Below are 20,459 nucleotides of genomic sequence, written 5' to 3'. Positions count from 1 at the left end.
CATAAGCTACTTTAAATTGGTGGGCTTCCTTGACATTATGATATTACATTTTAACAATGGCTTATGGAAAAACAGAGAAATGAATACTAACATACCTCAACGATTCATTCTTTCCCTGGCTACAGTCCAAAAAACAAGTGTAACGCAAAAATTTAATAACGATTATTTTGGAATATTGCAAAACCTTAATACGGATTTCCCTCTTATACCGAAAGTACATAGTAAGAAGGTAGGACTTCCCCCTAGGTCGTAATAAGCTTTTCAGTCCTACTTATGTGTGTATTTTCTTCATCAGGACAAGGCAAACTCAACTATGTCAACACGATTTTGACCAAAATAGATTTCCGTAAACTAAATAATCGAACATATATAGTATTTTGATCGAGGCAATATGGCAAGCTAAACTGTGACATAGTAGGTAAGTGAATTTAAACGGTCTTAAGTAAGTACTTTTTAACTGAAGTAGGCATCTCGGTCCCACATAAGTATTTATATTTTTTCTTCGTCAAAACAACAGGGCAAACTCTACAATGGTACTGGTAATATCTTAGACCTGAAATATATGACAAGGACTGGAAATATATGCTTTTTGACCGAAGTAAGTTTCTGAGACCTGTGTGATCCGAGATTTGTGTTTTCTTGATCGGGATGGCAAGGCAGATTCAGCTGTGACGTTATGTATAGGCCTATAATTAATTAAAACCAGAAATGCTCCTACACGTACCAAACATGATATAATAATTAAGTTAAACTCTGATACTACGAGTATTTAGTAGCTTTCTGAGGGATCGCAGCCAGGTAGTAGAGATAGTTCAAAACAGTGCTGGTTCTGTCCATAAATATCTATCTCCTGCCCGCTATTTGGAGGCAGGCGTACCCCAAGGGTCAGTTTTAGGTCCAATATTATTTTTAATTTTTATAAACGACTTACCCAAGCAGTTCAATTTATGTGACAAATTAATTCTCTTTGCTGATGACACCACTAGTTTGATTAAATCTGACAATAAAACTGAACTATCTCAAAAATTATATGATAACATTAGTTTGATTTTTAACTGGCTTAAAGCTAACAAACTATCCTTAAATATTTCCAAAACATCCATACTTAATTTTCACTTTATTAGAAACTTTAGAGAACAACTTGAAATAACTTTTTACCAAAGTAAACTTACTTCTACAAAAAATTGTAAATTTCTTGGTGTTACTTTAGATGACAATCTTAGATGGGAAAATCACATCAGTCAGTTAAATGGGAAACTAAATTCAGCATGTTATGCTATTCGTAAAATTAGAGACTTGACTGACTTAAGAACAGCAAAAACTATTTATTTTGGCTATTTCGAATCTGTGTTGAGATATGGAATTGTTTCCTGGGGAAGTTCACCATTTATTGAACAGGTTTTCAAAACTCAAAAGAGAGCAATCCGAATTCTAGGAAATTTGAAATTTAATCAATCATGTAGAGGACATTTTTTTAATCTTCAAATTTTAACAGTAAGAAGTATTTACATAATGGAAGTTTTAACTCAAACATATAAAAGAATACAGTCCAATCCCTTTATCTCCCATCATAACTACACAACACGTAATAGTTATTCTCTACCTGTTCCTATACACAGAACAACCCATTTTAAAACATCTTTCTCCTACAATAGTCAGCATTTTTTTAACAAATTACCTTTAGCATGGAGAGAGATTCCTACATTAAAGGCTTTCAAAAAAACTAATAAAGAATACATGCTTCAAACTGAAATTTATACTTTTGACGATTTTCGTCCGAATTCACCAGAAAATAATTAAGATGTGAAATATCATACCACCTAGTATTAGCTATACCTATGTTACTTGTGTTGTAGTTTTTTTTTTTTTTTTTTTTTTTTTTTTTTTAAATTGTTATTTAGTATTTAGTGTTATTATTTCTTGACGAGTCTTATAACATTGTAATGTTCTATTGGGCTAATAAATCATTTCATTTCATTTACCATGAATTTAAACAATATCTACCTGATGTATGCCTAGTTACGTTTTAAATTTTTATAGGACTTCTATCATGTTACATCATAATTGCTTTTACTACGTAGGCTAATATAAGGACTTCGGTTCTAAAGATTGAGTGCAAAGCCGCTGGTAACAGCTAGTACACCAATAAAAACAGCTGTTTTTTCTATAATCAACTGCTTGTACAATCATAGGCTATAATGTGAACTTGGGGGCAAAAGATATCAAAACTAAAAGCCTTATCTAGTACAGGTAAATTGGTAGCCTAGTAAAAGTAAAAACAAAAAATAGATACATAAAATAAATTTTGAAAAATATCTATGTTTTGATCAATTATAACTAAATACGAGGTATGGCTATTAAATAACGGGACTGATATTGTAAAAAAATTTATTTTCATTTTAAACATAATTACTTATTATCACCTTCAATATACATCCCTTCTCTATCCCAGCAATGCTCCATGCGAATTTTCCATTGTTGGAAACAATGCTGAAAGTCATCTTCTGTCAACTCTTTCAGGAGTCTTGCCGCTTTTTCTTGAACAGCTTCTACGGATTCAAATCTCGTACCTTTCAATGCAGATTTTACCTTAGGGAAAAGATAAAAGTCGCATGGTGCTAGGTCTGGCGAGTAAGGTGGATGTTCTAACACTGGGATGCTGTACTTGGTCAGGAACCGCTTAACAGATAACGCGGAATGAGCTGGTGCATTGTCTTGGTGCAAAATCCATGATTTGGCCTTCCACATTTCGGGCCATTTTTTCCTTACTCTTTCACGTAGTTTATTAAGTACCTCAATATAGTAATGTTGATTAATTGTTTGACCTTCAGGAACCCAGTGAAGGTACACAATCCCACGAATGTCGAAAAAAAACAATCATTGCTTTAAATTTTGACTTGCTCATTCTTGCTTTTTTGGCTCTCGGTGAAGTTGAGGTCTTCCAATGCATGGATTGGCGCTTCGTTTCCGCATCATAAGTAAAAAACCACAATTCATCACATGTTATTATTCTTTCCAATAAATTTGGGTAATTTTCAATGGCATTCAAAGTCTCAGTACAAACATTTTTACGAGCTGCTTGTTGATCAATCGTAAGAATTTTGGTACCATTATTGCACACACTTTTTGCATGTTCAAATTGTCATGTAAAATTTGCCGTACACATTCAGCAACTGCATGAATGCTTAATCGTCGGTCAGACCGAATCAAATTAGCAACTTTTTCGACATTGTCTTCCGTTTTTGATGTTGAAGGACGACCTGGCCGCGAATCATCTTCCACATCTTGTCGACCATCTTGAAAACGCTTAAACCATTAAAATACTTCTTTTAGTAAATTATAGGTTTCGGTAGCGGTTTTTCCAAGTTTAACGTGAAATTTAATAACAATTCGTTGCTCTATTATTACGCTAACCATTTTTCCGGCAAAACAAAATAACAACACTTACATAAATGAAGGTTATGACTCAACGATGTTGTTTACAGAAACGAGACTAACTGCATTCTGAAGAGGAAGTCTCAAACTACACAGCTGTTGGTCACTGCTGATTGACTATTAATTATCAGTTAATGCAATTAATTAACCTAGGCTTCAAAATACACTTTGAACCATATTTGTAAAATGGAAAAAGATCTACATCATTGTAGCATTCCTTGCAGTATTCTTTCAAGTTCTCATTTACAACTTGTTCAGTCAGTTCAAGATGAAGTTCTGAAGGTATATTTTCAGTTTCAAGTTTTAATATTTTATAGTTAATGTTAAGATTGTAACTGTATCGTACAAGCTTCAAAGTAGTTCAAAATTTAATATTTAACTCATTTTCAGAGTACAAGTTTTATTCAAAAAAATTTCATACATACAAAAAACTTGAAAGTTTCAAGTTAATAAAAAAGAGATGGGTGATATAAGACCTACTGCTAATGCAGGCTTCCAAAGCCAGTGATCATCAGAAAACTCGTCTAAGGTCTGGCTTGGCGTGTTAAATCACAAACATGTTAATAGCTTGACGTAATTAAAGAAATATTTGCAGTAATTTTCCTCAGCTTAGCCGACATGTATCACAATTGAAGGCATTAACTGGAGATTACCTCCGGTTTATGAAATAAAATGCTTAAACTAGCGGTGTTTCAGGTTGGTTAGACTTAGTATAATTACTGTCCTAACAGTTACCTGCATAATTTATGAAACTTTTTCCTTAAGTTTCTAACCTCCAGTATTTTGAACTGCATTTTAAATATATCGTACTAAGCCTGTTTTAAGGCCAAAAGTAGTTTTATTCCATCTTTAGCTATTCTCCTAAGGTTATTTAGATCCTATATCTTCTGTTCGGCTTGCAATCGTATTAAGTAAAAGCTGAGTGAATATAATATTTATTGGTTTTGATGAAATAAATCCTAAATGGCCTTTTCAATGCACGTTTTTATTAACTCTATGTCAGAAAAAGGCTTGCCAGACTTAACTAATGTTTAAGATATTTTGAAAGTTGCTTGGACAGCAGGTTCATTCTGATGTTTACTCTTAATAATAATGTCATATTGAGATTACATGGATTTTGTCAAAGATATAACTTTTTTTGTTTTGAACCAACCTATAATTGGAATGTTTTGTTTCATAGTGTGTACCAATTTTATCTTTTTATAAATTACAAAATTAATTTATTACTAAACGCTAATATCATGAACGACTGGGCCAATTCGACTATTTCTCTTTATAAAATATGCTTTTAAATCTCTGGAAAGTTTATATGAAGAGAAATATTGGAAAAGTTACATTAAATATTTTGGAATTAAAATTATTTTATACTTATGGTTTATAATCCAAATTTAAATCACACTAAAAAATTCACAACAATTGTGGACACTTTTAACTAAGTTCGACAAAGTGGCTAAAAAGTCTGTTTACCTTTAAATTTTATAAAATATCAAGTATATAATGCTTGACAAGTGGTGTAATGCAGTTAGTAAAGACAAAATTAATATCTGACTTTTACTCCAGATTGCGCCAGTGACTAATTAAAAACCTAATGCATTGTAAATACTATTTAAACATGTATAAAACGAACCTTAAAGAACAAAGATGTGAATGTTTTCATAAAAATTACTCCAAGTTGGTAGGCTTCCTTGACATTGTGATACAAAATTTTAACAGTGGCTTAAGGGGAAACGGTGAATTGAATAATAACATGCCTCAACGATCCTTTCTTACCTGACTAAAGTCTGAGAAACCATATGAATTCTATAGCGCACAACCTTATGAAGGATTATTTTGAAATGTAGCATGGACAGAATAAGGATTTTCTCCTTATACCGGAAATAGAGGTTAGGATTTCTGTCTATACCGTATTAGGCTTCTCAGTCGGTGAGTATGTATATTTTTTCATCGGGATAAGAAAGCAAACTCGACTATGGCACTGGAAATGTCTTAAACCAAAAGTAGATTACAAGATTACAACTCCTATTTTAATGAAGTAGAGCAACATACATATATAGTGTTTTGATCATAGCAATGAGAACTGACCAAAACAGCTGAGTAACTGAATGGCCGGAAGTAGAAACATTTTAACCGAAGTAGGTTTCTCAGTCCTAAGTATGTAGATATTTTCATTTGTAGAGACAAGGCAAACTGTACAATAGCAATGGAAATATCTTAGACTGGAAGTATGGCAATAACTAGAAGTGAAAGCTTTTTGACCGAAGTAGGTTCCGAGACCTGTGTGTTTGTGTTTTCTTGTTCGGGACAATAAGGCAGACTCAGCTATGGTGATGGAAATATAATTAATTTGAACCAGAAATGCTCTTACACATGCTAGACTTTATATAAGAGTCTAGATCATCTTAACCATGATTGCTAAAATAATATGTATCTACCTGATGTGTGGCTACTTACGTTTGAAAAATGTCACAGTATTCCATTATATTACGGCTAAATCATAGGTGCTTAGAAGTAGTACGGTATAAGGAGTTGAAAATTGTATGGGAAGCCATGGGTACCAGCAAGTACTATTCGTCTTCTTCGAAAAACAAGTGAACTGAGTGTTAAAAATGCAAATAAACCACTAGCAGAAAACTGTAGAGGCGGAATTTAGTCTTCTTGATTCTGATTCCGTTCCTTTGTGAGAAAGTAAAGGTGTGTTAGACTATTGGCCTTTTTGGCACCAATAACTACAGATAGAGCCACCTAGCTCGAACCAAGACTAGCTTATAAACCACCCTTCCCTCTCTTTGCATCATGAGAACGTGTAAATTGTTCATAGTAGGCTATTTATGGAAGGTGGGGGTCCAATTAGGAGACTGTCCACCCTCTCCTCTCTAGGTTTCACACTGCCTGTTCCGGTCTGTACAAGAAACATTAGATTGTGTTGTTTGGCGAATTCGTCATCTAACCTAGTGCTTTGATAGACATTAGAATATACAATATATATAATCAATGTACTACTTTATTTTATTTTCTATGGTTTTGACTCCAATATACCACCAATCGTGGAGAACCAATGCTTGTTAAAAAGTAGTGTGAGCAACTGAATTCAAAAAAAGGAATATAAGCAATATTTAAGTATATATACTTTAATAGATTAATAATATAACGTATGTAAAAAATACTATTAGAAATATTATGTAACAAATAAACTCTGACTAATAGTTAAGTCAGCCTAGCTGTCGTGAATCTCTCTCTCATAGTACTGAAATCTATCTTCACTTTTTTATGGACAGAAATTAAATTTTGCTGACTAGCTGTGTGGCGCAAAAAACCCTCTCACAGGCCAGATTTGCCCTGCGGGTCGTTGTTTGAGACCCCTGAACCATAGAATACTGTAATATTAAATAATATAAATCCTTAATATAAATATTTCAAGTTTTCCTTTGTAAGTCATAGTTATAAAAAAGTGGTGTGGTAGACCTGTGGAAGATAGTTAAGTCAATAAATTTAAAATTTCAAGATAGCCAAAATGTTACAAATTTATTCTAGTTCTAGAAAGTGTATAGGTACCTGAAAATAATCGTATGTTAGTGCGGAAATATAAATTCAACATATAATATTGCATAAAACAGATAAATTGATATGACAGCATACTCTTGGCCCCCAATATAACTATATCAATAAAAATATAAATAAATAAACACAATTTGTTTAGTACAACACAACTAAAAAAACATAACCAACCGCCGCTGGCAAAATATCATTAGTTAAAATGCATGGAAAACAAACCGATCATTGCTAGTTTTCTGTGACTGTCACTGATGTGTCAATTAACATACCAGAATAAATAAATACATGTTATTCAGCTCTCCATTATGTTTTAATAGGGACGCTGCCTTAGTTTAGTACCCCTGGAATTAGCACCCTCCCCCCTGGGAGTGCTTATTCAGCATATGAACTTTTGGACACTGTCAAGGAGCTGAATTAGCACCCATTAGTTTCAATATTTCCCAATTATTTCATACGTTGGTGCTAATGCATTACTGCTCCAATTGAGTAACCAAAGCGTTGAACCCAATTTGTTACAAAAGATAACCGATTTTTCAGATATTTTCCATCACTAATGCTACAAAAATAAAACTCTGTGTTTCAAGGATTAAAGTATTCTTCATTATTAAACAGTTATATCTCTATTTTGCATATTCATTTCAGTTGTTTGATTATAATTAACTAATAGATACCATTAAGGACATCACAGTTTCACATGCAATTTTTAAAATCAAAGGGCATACTTTTGGCCTTCTTTGTAAAAAGTATTTATGATGTATTGTATGGATCCCACAGACTTATTATTTCAGCTTCCTTAGTTGAGATTCAAAAGTAAATACAGATTTTAATTGTTCTTATTTCAGAATTTGTGTGTGTGTGTGCATTTGTAGTTCGAATCAATTAAATTTCTGATGCCACAGTTTAATTTGCCAGCCCTCGTGCCCCGATGAAGAAAATATATACAAATAAAGGTCTGAAAACCAGCTTGGGCCGTTAAAATTCACTTCCACTCTTTAGACTGCATCTCCAATGTCATAGATGAGGGGTAAACATTGGTGGAGAGGATAATCGGAATACCAATATTCACACGAAAAAATTAAAAGGAATTTTTGAGGTTAGAGTAGGGCTTCCAATTGCATATAAGGATAATTTAAGAGTTTTTCGGTACTTTTTCCTCTGTGCTCTCATTCTTGTTTACCGATATGCATCGTATTTGCACATCTCGTTATTAAATTATTTTTTCCCTGTTTTGTGATTTGTTGGATTTTGTATATTTCAAATAAAGATGTTCTTAGTGTTTTGTCTTAGCCATTTTGTATTCAAGTTGTGTTGTGTTTGTGTAATAGTAAGTTTTTGAACTTGTTTGTACCTGCGGACAAAAGATTTTTGCATTAGTTGAGGTATCAGGTTTTTTATTGTGTTAGTAAGACATCCTTATATTGTGTAGTTCGACATGGAATTTTACAATATTATACAGTGAATCTTCTTATTGCTCAGCAGGACCAATAATGACTTTCCAACACTTAATTTTTGTGTTTCTTATTTTCTAATGATTTTTCTGATCAGCATAGTAAAATGTGAAAAAATATTTTTACTAATTGCTCAGAATCACCACTAAAACTAGTTTAGAATCCATACCTCAGAATCAAATTTTGATTGCAAAGAACTTGTTTGAATTTTGATAATGAAATTTTAAAGTATTGAGTACTTCTATTTGGAAAGTGATCAATTCTTGAACATGAATTAGAACTTGGAGGTAGACTTTTTTAAACAACTACTATCTCCCTTTCATTAAATGACTACCTGTGTATATGATAGAAAGTGGTGGTTAGGAGTAATTAAAATTGTCTACACCGAACATATTAACTTTTATGAGAACCTACTGAATGTGTGGTTTTTTTGGTTCATTAATCGATGGCAAATGTCTGGAAAAATCCTGTTTCCTTCACAATCCTTCCATCGTCAAAAATAAACTTCAAACAAAGAAGAACCTACTGGTCCAAAACCATTATTTAAGTCAAGTTCCTTGACATCCCTATACAATCACAATAAAATCTGTGAAAACAAATTTTGAGAGATGATTAGTTCAGCATCTTTGATTTGATACTTTGTTTTTTACAGCAATGGCTTTTGACTACAATGATGCTGTTTTCACAACACCTCTTATCAGAGCAATTTATAACCACAATGTGGAAGGTGTAAGGGAAGCATTGGACCGGGGGTTTAGCGCAAACTTGCCTGACAATCGAGGATGGACACCTCTCCATGAAGCTGCCAGCAAAGATGCTTCCAGTGAGTGTTTAAAGGAACTATTGGCACACAGTTCTGCTGTTGTAAACTCACAAACATTTGAAGGAAACACTCCACTATTTCTTGCGTGCCAGAATGGCTGTCTGAATGCTGTGAATCTATTGTTAAAACAGTCAAAGTGTGATGTGAACCTTGCCAACATTGAAGAAGTTCCTCCTCTGAATGTGGCTTGTAGTAAAGGAAACTTCAAAATTGTGCAACTTCTTGTGGAATTTGGAGCGAAAGTAAATGCTCAGGATTTCAATGGTTATACAGCTCTTCATGAAGCAGTTCTTCATCCCACCTCTAGAAGGGGAGTTCGAGAGCAACAAGATGAAATAAGACATGAAATTTGTCGTTTTCTTCTGAGGCACAATGCTAATCCTGATGTTTTAGAAGACGAAGGAAACTTTCCTTTCCATTTTGCATGCCAAAGTGGTCTTTTAAAAACATTGACCCTGTTATTTACCTCCTCTAAACAACATCATTTGATCAATTTTCGCAACAAGGATGGACGTACTCCTCTAATGTTGGCTGTTCAATCTCATAACATATCAGTTGTTCAAGCGTTATTATCACAAGGGGCAAATGCTAATGTTGCAGATAATTCCAATGTTACACCTCTTCATCTTGCAGCTCACTCAGCAAATTTTGACATATTTAATTCACTACACAGCGTAACCAGTAATGAATTTATTTTAAAGTACTGCACAGTCGATGAGGAGAGAGATTTTGAAGTAATATTCAACAAGAAAAGAATTAATAGTTTGATATGTCTTGCTATTGACACGGAAGATTTATCATTTTTAGTTAAGGTATTGGAATCAAATTTTGATCCAGCTGTTTTACAATGTCCTGTGATTCATGCCGAGAACTTGGTAAAGAAAAGCTTTACATTGCATACACCCATATCGTTTTTGCTTGAAAGCAAGATGTACGATTTAGGTGAAAAGACCCTAGAATTCTTATTAGCATTGATTAATCATGGAAGTCAGTTAAGAGTGGTAAGTAAAATTAGTTCAATCAGCTACGTAGATCCGATATGCGCCAGCTTAGTTGCTTTAAATGATTGTCCTGTGAGCACTGTTGTGAGATGTATAAGGATGTTGTTGCAACATGGAGCTGATCCTGATGAACCTCACGGTAGAATGCCACATGCTATGGAGCAAGCTTGTATGAGAGGTTGTGCTGAGGCAGTACTGCTCTTAATTCAGTATTCCAATGTACTAGAACCAGAAGACGTAATCAGATGGATTGAACAAGAAACTTCTACTGAACAACAAGAAATTGTAAAAGTTCTTTTACCACTAGCGCCTTATTATACTCCCTCTGATAGACTCTTACCTGATTTGGTGGGTAGTCCTCAAAGAAAGGCTTTATTAGCACCAAAAGTGTATCCTTTAACCAACTATTGTAGGACTGTTATAAGACGACAAGTTCGTGAAGAATCTAAGACATCCTTGTCTAAATTCAGACAAAACCTCTTTGATTTGTTTCTACCAAAAGACCTGTGTATGTTTCTTAGTTATATGTAAATTCTTTTCAAACTATCTCATTCCTACGAATGTATTTGTAAAAACATTGATGCAATAGAAGTTTAGTATACTAGTTTCGTACATACAATATGTCTAGACTTACCATATAATGTTTTATATGGTAATAATGCTAATAAAATGTTTATAAACCGTTTTAATATAAGGTTAATTTTATTTCTTTGGAATCATGCTATTTTGGTTGTGTATTTATTACATGTGTAAAGGAAGTTATATTTATTTTGTACATGTTTACAATTCAAAAAAGTAAAATTGTGTAACATAATATAACTTAGGAAACATAATATGTTATATTTATTTTGTACATGTTTACAATTCAAAAAAGTAAAATTGTGTAACATAATATAACTTAATAAATGTAAAGATAAATCGAATGTATTTAAATAATATTTCTTTCACAATTAAAAATTACACCTAATTCTTTTGATAGTTATTTAAAATACCATAGGAATATATTTTTGACTATATCACAACTTAGGGTAATTTCAAGTTGAAAAATATAATACACCACTAAGGTGTAAAATGAAGCCTAATGAGGTAAATGTCTGTCTTTTGTGTAATGGACAATATTGGAAAATTAATGCTAACAAATATTTCGCAGTAAATTATAGTTTATTTTAATTGGTGTCTTTAGTAAGGTTATTTTTAAGAAGAAGTAAAGATTTTTTGTACCAGCCAATAAACAAAAAAAATTGAAGAATTGACATTACTGTCTTTGTCTTGTTCCAGTTTGTAATATTGATGTAAACTGTTAATCTATGACCAGATTGGTTTATAGCTATGATATCTTTAATATATTCCAGTATAGTTTGAAAAGATATAAAATGCATAATTTCACTGAGCTGGTTAGAGGCATATTCAAAATTCTTTAAGAGACCCTGCCTTATGTTTTTAAATTAATAGCGTAAATGAATTTATGTGACAAATTGTAGTCAGAAAAATGGTGGAGTTCCGCAGGAGTTGAGTATGGAGTGTCTAGATATTCTTTACTTGAACTGCTTCTCAATCCAATTATTGCTAAACTTTTGTTATTAACTTTTTAAACTATCCCATTTTACAATAACCAGTATATTATTAGTATGGTTTCATTCTTATGAATTGAGTTAAATTATTAATTTTATTTTGACTTAAGGTATTTAAGACCCCCCAAGAGAATTAAATTCTAGCTGGTTTATACCTGTCAGTAGAACCCTCAATACATTCTCTTTTCTTATTGGAATTCTTAATAAATTTGAAAACAAACACTCCATTAATGTACTTTTTTTGTGTGAAGCCTTTTGTGTTCAAGGAACATTATCAGACTCATATAACTGAATAAAAGTGGTTACAAAATTATAATATATAAAGTACAAACAATTTTATACTTCATACACCGCACCTTGTTATACTTCTTTTCTATATCCGCATTCCTCAATCATTGGTTTCAGTTTAGGTATATTGTTGAACATCCATGTTGTTTTTGTTTGTTTGTTTTTTTTTAACACTCCAGTCTAGCAACAGTAAATCTGACAGTTTTAATATGTTTATTTCTTAACAAATCTTAAAAGTTCATTTTATTATAGAATACAGTGTTTGGCATATATTTCATATCCAAATTTGGAATTTACTCTTTTCTAAAATAAATTTAGAGGATGTACATGTATTATTTGTGTACTAATACGTTAAAGTATTATTACTTAACAGTAAAATCTTATGTTTGATATATGTATAAAAACCATAAAATACATATCAATTTAAAATGTAATGTCTCTGAAGTCAAATACTACTAATTTAGAAGAAATAATATTTTTGGATGTCAGTTTGCCTTTATTTAAAAAAATGCATTAAAAAACAAAGTGGATTAGAGAAAATTAATTGTTTTAAAAATTAAAATTTGCAATATAAATCTATATATATAAAAATGAAACTGTTCGTGTGTAACAGCATCACTCACAAACGGCTGGACGGATTCGCCTAATTTTTTTTTAAATTTGTTCGTCTTGATCTGTAGAAGGTTATAGGATACTTTTTATCCCTTTCCCGATTCAGGATTCCGCCCCACTGGTTACAGAAATACCCGTAAGAAATGCATTGCAGCAAACATATGTTATTAAGTGTGAAAAAGTCTTTTCAAATTTTTAATCAGCTGTTCTTTGTAAACATATATAATGCGACAAAAAATATATTTATATATAAATTTCTTTACACTTATAGTTTTAAAGCATAGAGTAAGCTTAAGAGAAACGACAAATTTTGTTTAAAACTGTTTCTGCAATCATAATATATAAAAATGAATGTTTGTGTGTTTGTCCTTTATAGACTCAGAAACTATTGGACCGATCACTATGAAAATTTGTATTTTTCTATGTAGAAGGTTTATACGCAATGCCCATTGATGTAACTAACCACCAGGCTGTACTGCAAGATATAAAAGTTATCAAAGCGCCTGCACATTATAAACTGCAATTACAACACAGTAGTTACGTATATTAAAATATCCAAACACTATTTGAAGGCAAAGAAATATACGGGCAAAGCTTAAGAGACGCGTGCGAAGCCGCGGGAAACAGCTAGTAATTAAATATAATACATTTATTGTGAAATTAGCTAATTTTACACCAACAACTAATCCTATGTCAACTAATAACCTGGATTATGAACAATTTGTAAAACTACTGTATCATTGAAATGTATTATCTAATAATGATGTTGCATTTAAAATTCTAATTTTTGAATTATTATTAAAGTAAAAAAAGTATATTATATTAGTCCCAAATTAATATTTTACTTACTTACTTAAATTTGATAAAATTTTGGAAGATAATGTGCTTATCTTCCATACATTTTTATTTGAATAAAATTATAGGCAATACATTTATAGTATAATACATTACAGTAGATGTATACAATTCGGGCTATTGACATAGTCTAGGTACATAGATTATGTAATGGCAATTTGCACAATACAGCGTTGTGCACAGTACACTGTAATATAGTAGATGTATTCATTTCGGGCTATTGGCATAGTCTAGTTAGGCCAGGCCAAACGGAGATTATGTAATGATAATTAGCACAATACAGTGTTGTGCAGAGTGTGCTGCAATGTAGGAGGAAAGGATGGTGGTGACACTATTGTAATGTTACAGTGTGGAATGGTAAAACACAAATTTCTTGAAAACAGGTTTATTACAAACATACTTATTTTTAAATTGAAAACTATGGGTACCTGATTGAAACTGGTTTTATTTAATTATGTAGTTAAGTTGGTGTTTTGGAGGAGGGAAAATTACAGACAGTTTGGAAAATGTTGCTTTTAAGTCCAATTACGAGTGTGAACAGATTCTACTTGTCTACAAAGATTGGATCAAAATAAATGTAATTCCATCTTTTACTAACATTACTATTGGATATTAACTAAGCTTTTGACACCGAAACAATTTATAAGTAAAACAAAGGAGTAGTTAAGTTTCTAATCAATAGTTTTTTCTAATAAAATTTCTGAAAGTTAAAGATGTTTCCGTTGGATATTGTATGAAAGACAAAAGTTATTAAGAAGCAATATGCGTGTAATGTTTTTGATAAAGACTTTGATTATAATTTTGACAAAGTTATAGAATTTAGGCAGACAGAGCTGAGCTCGCTTGCTGTGTTACTGAGCTGTTTGAGCGCATTTACTTAACAGGAAGGAAGAGAACTTTCAGTTTTCTATCATTGGCTGATAAAAATCCGTGAATCTGGAATCGGTACTATGGTTAATATAAAATAAGAAATTAATTAAACATTTACAACAATGTGATACAACCCCTCATTATATTACTGTTTAATTAAATAATAAGTCAGATCTAAAATAATTGTCCTGTCTTACATGTTTATTTATTCTCGCAAATACATTTCAAGAAATTTAATAATATGTGGGAGAAAAATGTTTTGAACTTTGAACACTGTAGAAATGTTTGAATGTATCTACACTGTACAGCTTTGTACAGAAAACCTTAGGCAATCAAATCTATAATTTAAGTTAATTAAAATGTATAGTCTAATTCAATTACAAGTTGAATTAAACTTCAAAAGGAGTTGTCTATATTCTAAAAATATGTAATAAAAATTTGCGAATTATGTAGTAATACTTTATGATTTACAGTTTTTTGTTGTGTCATGTTATATTAATATCAATAATTTGTTTTATAGTATCTATATTACATTAACGTGACAAAATACAACATTTAGATTATTATACTTCTAGATAAATTCAGATATTGACGCATACATACAAACATATTTGTGTGTGTTTGTATGTGCGTGAGTGTGTATGTGTTCACAGTTCAAATACGTTTATTTATTAACAGTTTTTTATTTTATCCATGATCCCATGTACCTCACACAGCACGTGCGGGATTCTGAAAAACAAGCATTATTAATACACTTTTTTCATATGGCTACTATACAATGCAATACTTCCAGGAAACGTCTATTCTACAATTAAAGTACTTTTTATAACGAATAATGATAACAATAACAATTTAAAACTAGTAAATATGACATTTTAAAACAAAACTATATCCCAACAAAACACAATACATACTATTACAATTACACCAACAAAACATCTTTTCTGACTAAAAGGTATTCCAAGCGACTCCCAGTACATGTAAGCTCTCTCATGGGTGCAAACCCAGATGTGTAATTTATTGCTCAGTAAATAAAATAAATAAATAAATAACAACAATATGAACAAACAATAACTATCAATAAACATCTAAACACATAACAACAATAAAGATTAGCAATAACAACTACAATGAACAACAATAAACATCTAAATTCATAACAGCAATAAATATCAACAATAATAACAAATAATAAACTTCTAAATTCAATAACAGGATAATAAAACTTTAACCAAAAAAATCCAGTATCAGAACTCAATAAATATAATTAAATGTATAAAACTGTTCAACTGAAAAACCATAATCAGGAATCACATCATGGAGCATTTCATTATATTATAATTTGGCTAATATATTGTTCAGCTTTCATCTAAATTTTGGTTTGCTTTCAAACAACAACTCGTCACTGGCTTGTATAATGAAATTATTAAATATTTTAATTCCTGCATAAGCAAACTGTTTTCTAGCCATTTCTTTGTGCAGGTTTTCAGTTCTAATTGTGAATTTAGAAGACAGGCATGTATTTCGGTAATACTCATTAAATTCATATATGTTATATTTTTATGAATATACAATAAGCAGCACAGTGCATATAGTTGATTGAAAGTAAACATATTACATTCCTCAAAAATATGTGTTACCCTGTCAAATTTTCTTAGATGATGAATATTTCTAATTCCAAATCGTTGAATCATAATAACATTTTGCAGGATAGTACTGTAAGTACCTCCATAGTGGATAATACCATATCTCATAGTTCCCTCAAACCATGAAAAATAAAGTTGCTTAAGATGCTCCGGTCTGAGAAATTCTCTCGTATGATACAAGGCATAGTTTATTTTACTTAACCTTGTAATTAAATCCAATGCATAACAATCCCATTTTAAATTTCTATTGATAATTAACCGAAGATATTTTATTTTCTCAACTATTTCTATCCTTATACATTTACATTCTTATATTCATTGATGATTATGACAAAAAAGTTCATATTCATTCTGTAGATTGCTACAAGTTTTAGTCCGCATAAGCAAAAATTTTAGAACTTAATTTTAGTTTCAATAACTCATTTATATAAATGATGAACATAAGAGGTCCCAGTACTCCACCCTGAGCCACCCCAAATCTCTGTTGTAAAACATAACTAACATGATTACCTATCTTTACAACTTGACTTCTATTCTTACAAAATGAGATTAACCACCCCCTACCCCCTATCCCATATCACTTTAACTGACTTAACAATAAGTCAATATCCACCAGGTTGAAGGCCTTCTGAAAATAGAGATAAATTGTTATTGTATATTTACTTTTATCAACAGATTCAGTATATGTTTCTCAATCGCCATATCCGTATCTTTGTTTGGTAGGAAGCCAAATTGATTTTGTGAAATTAATGAACTACTGCTGAAATAATTTAACAATTGAGTTTTTATTAAGCTTTCAAATATCTTTGCTAAAGTATTAATCAAAGAGATAGGCCTATATGAGGACATTTCCCTACTGTCAGCCTTAAAAATAAGAACAACACAAGCAATTTTTAATTGTTCCGGAAATACTCCTTGATCTATAAACTTAGAAAATATGTTATATAGAATTGGTACAAATACCTGCAAATTATTTTTAATAGTAACTATGCTGATGCCATCCACACCACAACTATTTTTTCTTTTTATCTTAATTATGTAATTGTATATGTCATTAATTGAAATGTAAAAATATTCTAATATTGTCTCTTTCACTGCTTGATCTTCATTAAATAAATCGTAACTGAAAAATTGTTTTTTGAATTTACCTGAAATATTTACAGAATATTTATGAAATTAATTTGCTACAAATTCATCAATTTTTACCTACATCAACAATTGTGCCATCACAATAGACTTGATCAATGTTTTTCCTATTCTTACCTAAAATTGATTTGATAACATTCCAATGGTGTTTGGTGTTACCCTTATTTTGATTAATAAGTTGATAATAATAATTTAATTTTGTCATTTTAATTTGTTTCTTAACTATTTTAGACATCTGTTTATACTGTATTTTTAATTCATAATTTATTTTATTTTTACAACATAATTTATACAAACAATTCTTTTCATATATTAGGGAAACCAAATTGTCAGTTATCAATGGACGCATTTTCCTGTTGCTACTAGTGATTCTCTTTTAAGTCACATGAAGTATTGTAACAATTGTTATAAATATAAAACTTAGACAGACTCATATTTACTTCATCACATTGATAAACAGGTGTCCAATCAGCTCTTTTTAATTTTATATTAAGCTTGTTGCTGTTTAGTATCTTACAAAATTTTTCCTTCATCAAAGTGGACTCTTTTGAGTATTCCATTAGAACATCCAGTCCAAGTACACTATAATGCAAGTATTTTACAGTTTTTTATTTGCTATATCACATATGATATCTGTGGACTAACCACTAAATTAAAACTTCTATTCATTTTTATTTGATTGTTTTTATCACTTATTATCAGATAAAAACATCAAGATACACCATATCCCGCAAATTCCATCTAATAACATATCTTTCTGACCTTAGAAAGATATACCCATACTAATGATGAATTGTTTACCTAACAATGTATTATTGTTATTTATTTTACAATTATAGTACTTTTTCTTAAAAGTACATTAATTTAATAATGATCTCGTTATTTTACTCAGGGGAGTATGTCAAATTACACCTATATTTCAGTACTAATTCGCGTGATAAAATGTTATTGTGTTTGCTGTTAAAAAAATATAACTTAAATATAAAATTCTTGCTTCATTCTAACTTAACATATTAATTAATTAATAAAAAAGCCAACTACTCTTTTTTATTGGCTAAAAGAGTAAATTAATTTCTCCTACATTCAATCCAATTTAAAATGTCTACTAAACAGTTATAATAATAAATTGTAATAAATGTTACTGATATTAAAATACTTACTTGGAACGGAATAAAAAAAGTATAGCCTACATGAATTGCAGTCATCAACTATGAGTCCTACCTTTTTGTTTTTTTACAAATATTTGTTGTTTTAACATTCACCTTTATATATTTTTAGTTCCATTGTAATGGGATTACGATTCTACTTGATGCAGGAGTAATTTACTGTTTTCAGTTTTAAAAAAATGTAAATTTGTATTCAGCAGTTTCATTTACCGCTGTCAGCTGCGATCGACTTGGTCGCGCTCGCTCGTGAACCGCTGCATAATGTAATTCAATTCGCTACATAGGCGGGTCTTACACAGGCCATAAAACGCCGAACAGCTTTTCGTTTTCTATCGCCGACTGCTCGTCAGTTTGACTTATGGAGTTGCAACCAATGGGTGAGCATTGATGCTTTCGCACGGAGTGGCCGATTTCAGTGTTCAGCGCCAAAACGCGCTACGAGCCTGTGCAGTGGCCCAGTACTCGGCACTTACAGCGTAGCCTGTTTTCACGTCTTAACTCAGCTTGAATACAGGTGTGTTTCATTTCAGTTCTGATGATATTAACATTGTTTTACTGTAAAAAGTGTGCAACTTAAACTTTGTACGTTTATATTATATAGCTTATAATAGAAGTGGGCATCTTTTGTTGTCAAATAAAAAAAAGTTAATATTCCACACTTGTTTAGTAAATGATTTTTCGGACATTTGGTAATAATTTTTTTTAATTCTGGCGTCTTCCCTAAGCTTTGAGTGCAGTAGCATTAGGTAAAACTGACTTGAGAAAAACCTGGAACTCGAGATGGAATAAACTCTAAACTGTCCTGGCACTTTTTAGTCTCTTCTGTGTTACCTCAAATCTGTAAAAATCGTCAACATCGTTAGTGAGATAAGGAAAAGTTTTAGTTTCACCACTTCGCCGAGTCTGAGAAATGAAGCACCTGTATTGAAGCTAAGTTGAGACGTGAGAACCGGAAACATTCGCCGAAGTGCCGAGGCTTGGGCCTGAAATCTAAGGTGTGAAAACCAGCTTTGGCCAACTTCTGGCCGTTAAAATTCACTTCCACCGAGGATAATTTAAGGGTTTTTCGGTACTTTTTCCTCTGTGCTCTCATTCTTGTTTGCCAATATGCATCGTATTTGCACATCTCGTTACTAAATGATTTTTTTTCCTGTTTCGTGATTGGTTGGATTTTGCTGTTTCGTACATTTAATATAAAGGTGTTCTTGGTGTTTTGTCTTAGCTCTTTTGTATTCAAGTTGTGTTGTGTTTGTATGATAGTAAGTTTTTAGAACTTGTTTGTACCTGCGGACAATATTTGTAGTGGTAAATATATCAGGTTTTTTGTTGTGTTAGAAAGACGTTCTTATATTGTGTAGTTTCGAGTTCCACATGGAACTTTACAATTGGACAGTGAATCTTGTTATTGCTCATTAAGACCGACAATGAATTTCCAACACTCAATTTTCGTGTTTCTTACTTTCTAATGATAATGTCTGAATAATGTCTGATTGACATACTAAAATGTAAAGAAATGTTTTGACTAATTGCTTAGAAACACCACTAAAACTAGTTTATAATCCACACCTCAGAATCAAATTTTGATTGCAAAGAACATGTTTGAATTTTGTTTTATTTTGATTTAAAGGTATTAAGTACTTCTTTTTTGAAAGTGAAGGGATTCTTGAACATGAATTAGAATTTGTACATAAACTTTTTTTAAACAACTACGATCTCCCTTTCATTAAATGACTGCCTGTGTATATGATAGAAAGTGGTGGTTAAGAGTAATTAAACTGTATTCAAAGATCATATTGACTTTTACGAGATCCAACTTGGTCCAAGAATATTATTTAAGCCTAGTGCCCATGAGGAAAAATAGTAGAATAACTAAAAGTTAATTATATTACAAAAAATAATAATTAACCAAATTAAAAATCAGATTGACATCTGATTATCTTGCAGTTCTTAAATTAATAGCTAAAATTGCCCTATTCAATATTACAATAACAAAAAATTACATAATTCAAATTGATCCCTTGAGTTTTGAACAATTCAAGTTCCACT

At 31.3% G+C, this 20,459-nt stretch overlaps 2 protein-coding genes across 8 annotated transcripts in view; both read left to right on the top strand.

Annotated features, from left to right (window-relative positions):
• LOC124360109 (procathepsin L-like) overlaps positions 1-20,459 on the top strand; it is a 104,164-nt gene that overhangs the window by 33,171 nt on the left and 50,534 nt on the right. The gene's annotated exons all lie outside the window — the stretch shown is intronic.
• LOC124360107 (ankyrin-3-like) overlaps positions 1-20,459 on the top strand; it is a 37,270-nt gene that overhangs the window by 13,524 nt on the left and 3,287 nt on the right. For 2 of the 7 annotated variants that reach the window (XM_046813431.1, XM_046813432.1), the window contains exon 2: positions 9,088-12,057. The exons of 1 other annotated variant lie outside the window; for it this stretch is intronic. In XM_046813431.1, the coding sequence (XP_046669387.1) occupies positions 9,090-10,790 (1,701 nt within the window). In that variant the 5' untranslated portion in view covers positions 9,088-9,089 and the 3' untranslated portion in view covers positions 10,791-12,057. Of the gene's footprint in view, positions 1-3,485; positions 3,718-9,087; positions 12,058-20,459 lie in introns of those variants that run through there. 4 more of the 7 variants (XM_046813433.1, XR_006922207.1, XR_006922205.1 and 1 more) reach the window with 4 other exon arrangements.

The sequence above is a fragment of the Homalodisca vitripennis genome, chromosome 4 (assembly GCF_021130785.1).
Source record: "Homalodisca vitripennis isolate AUS2020 chromosome 4, UT_GWSS_2.1, whole genome shotgun sequence".
NCBI classification, from domain to species: domain Eukaryota; kingdom Metazoa; phylum Arthropoda; class Insecta; order Hemiptera; family Cicadellidae; genus Homalodisca; species Homalodisca vitripennis.
The sequence above is the reverse complement of the archived record's forward strand: the minus strand, read 5'-3'. Positions and strand labels throughout refer to the sequence as shown.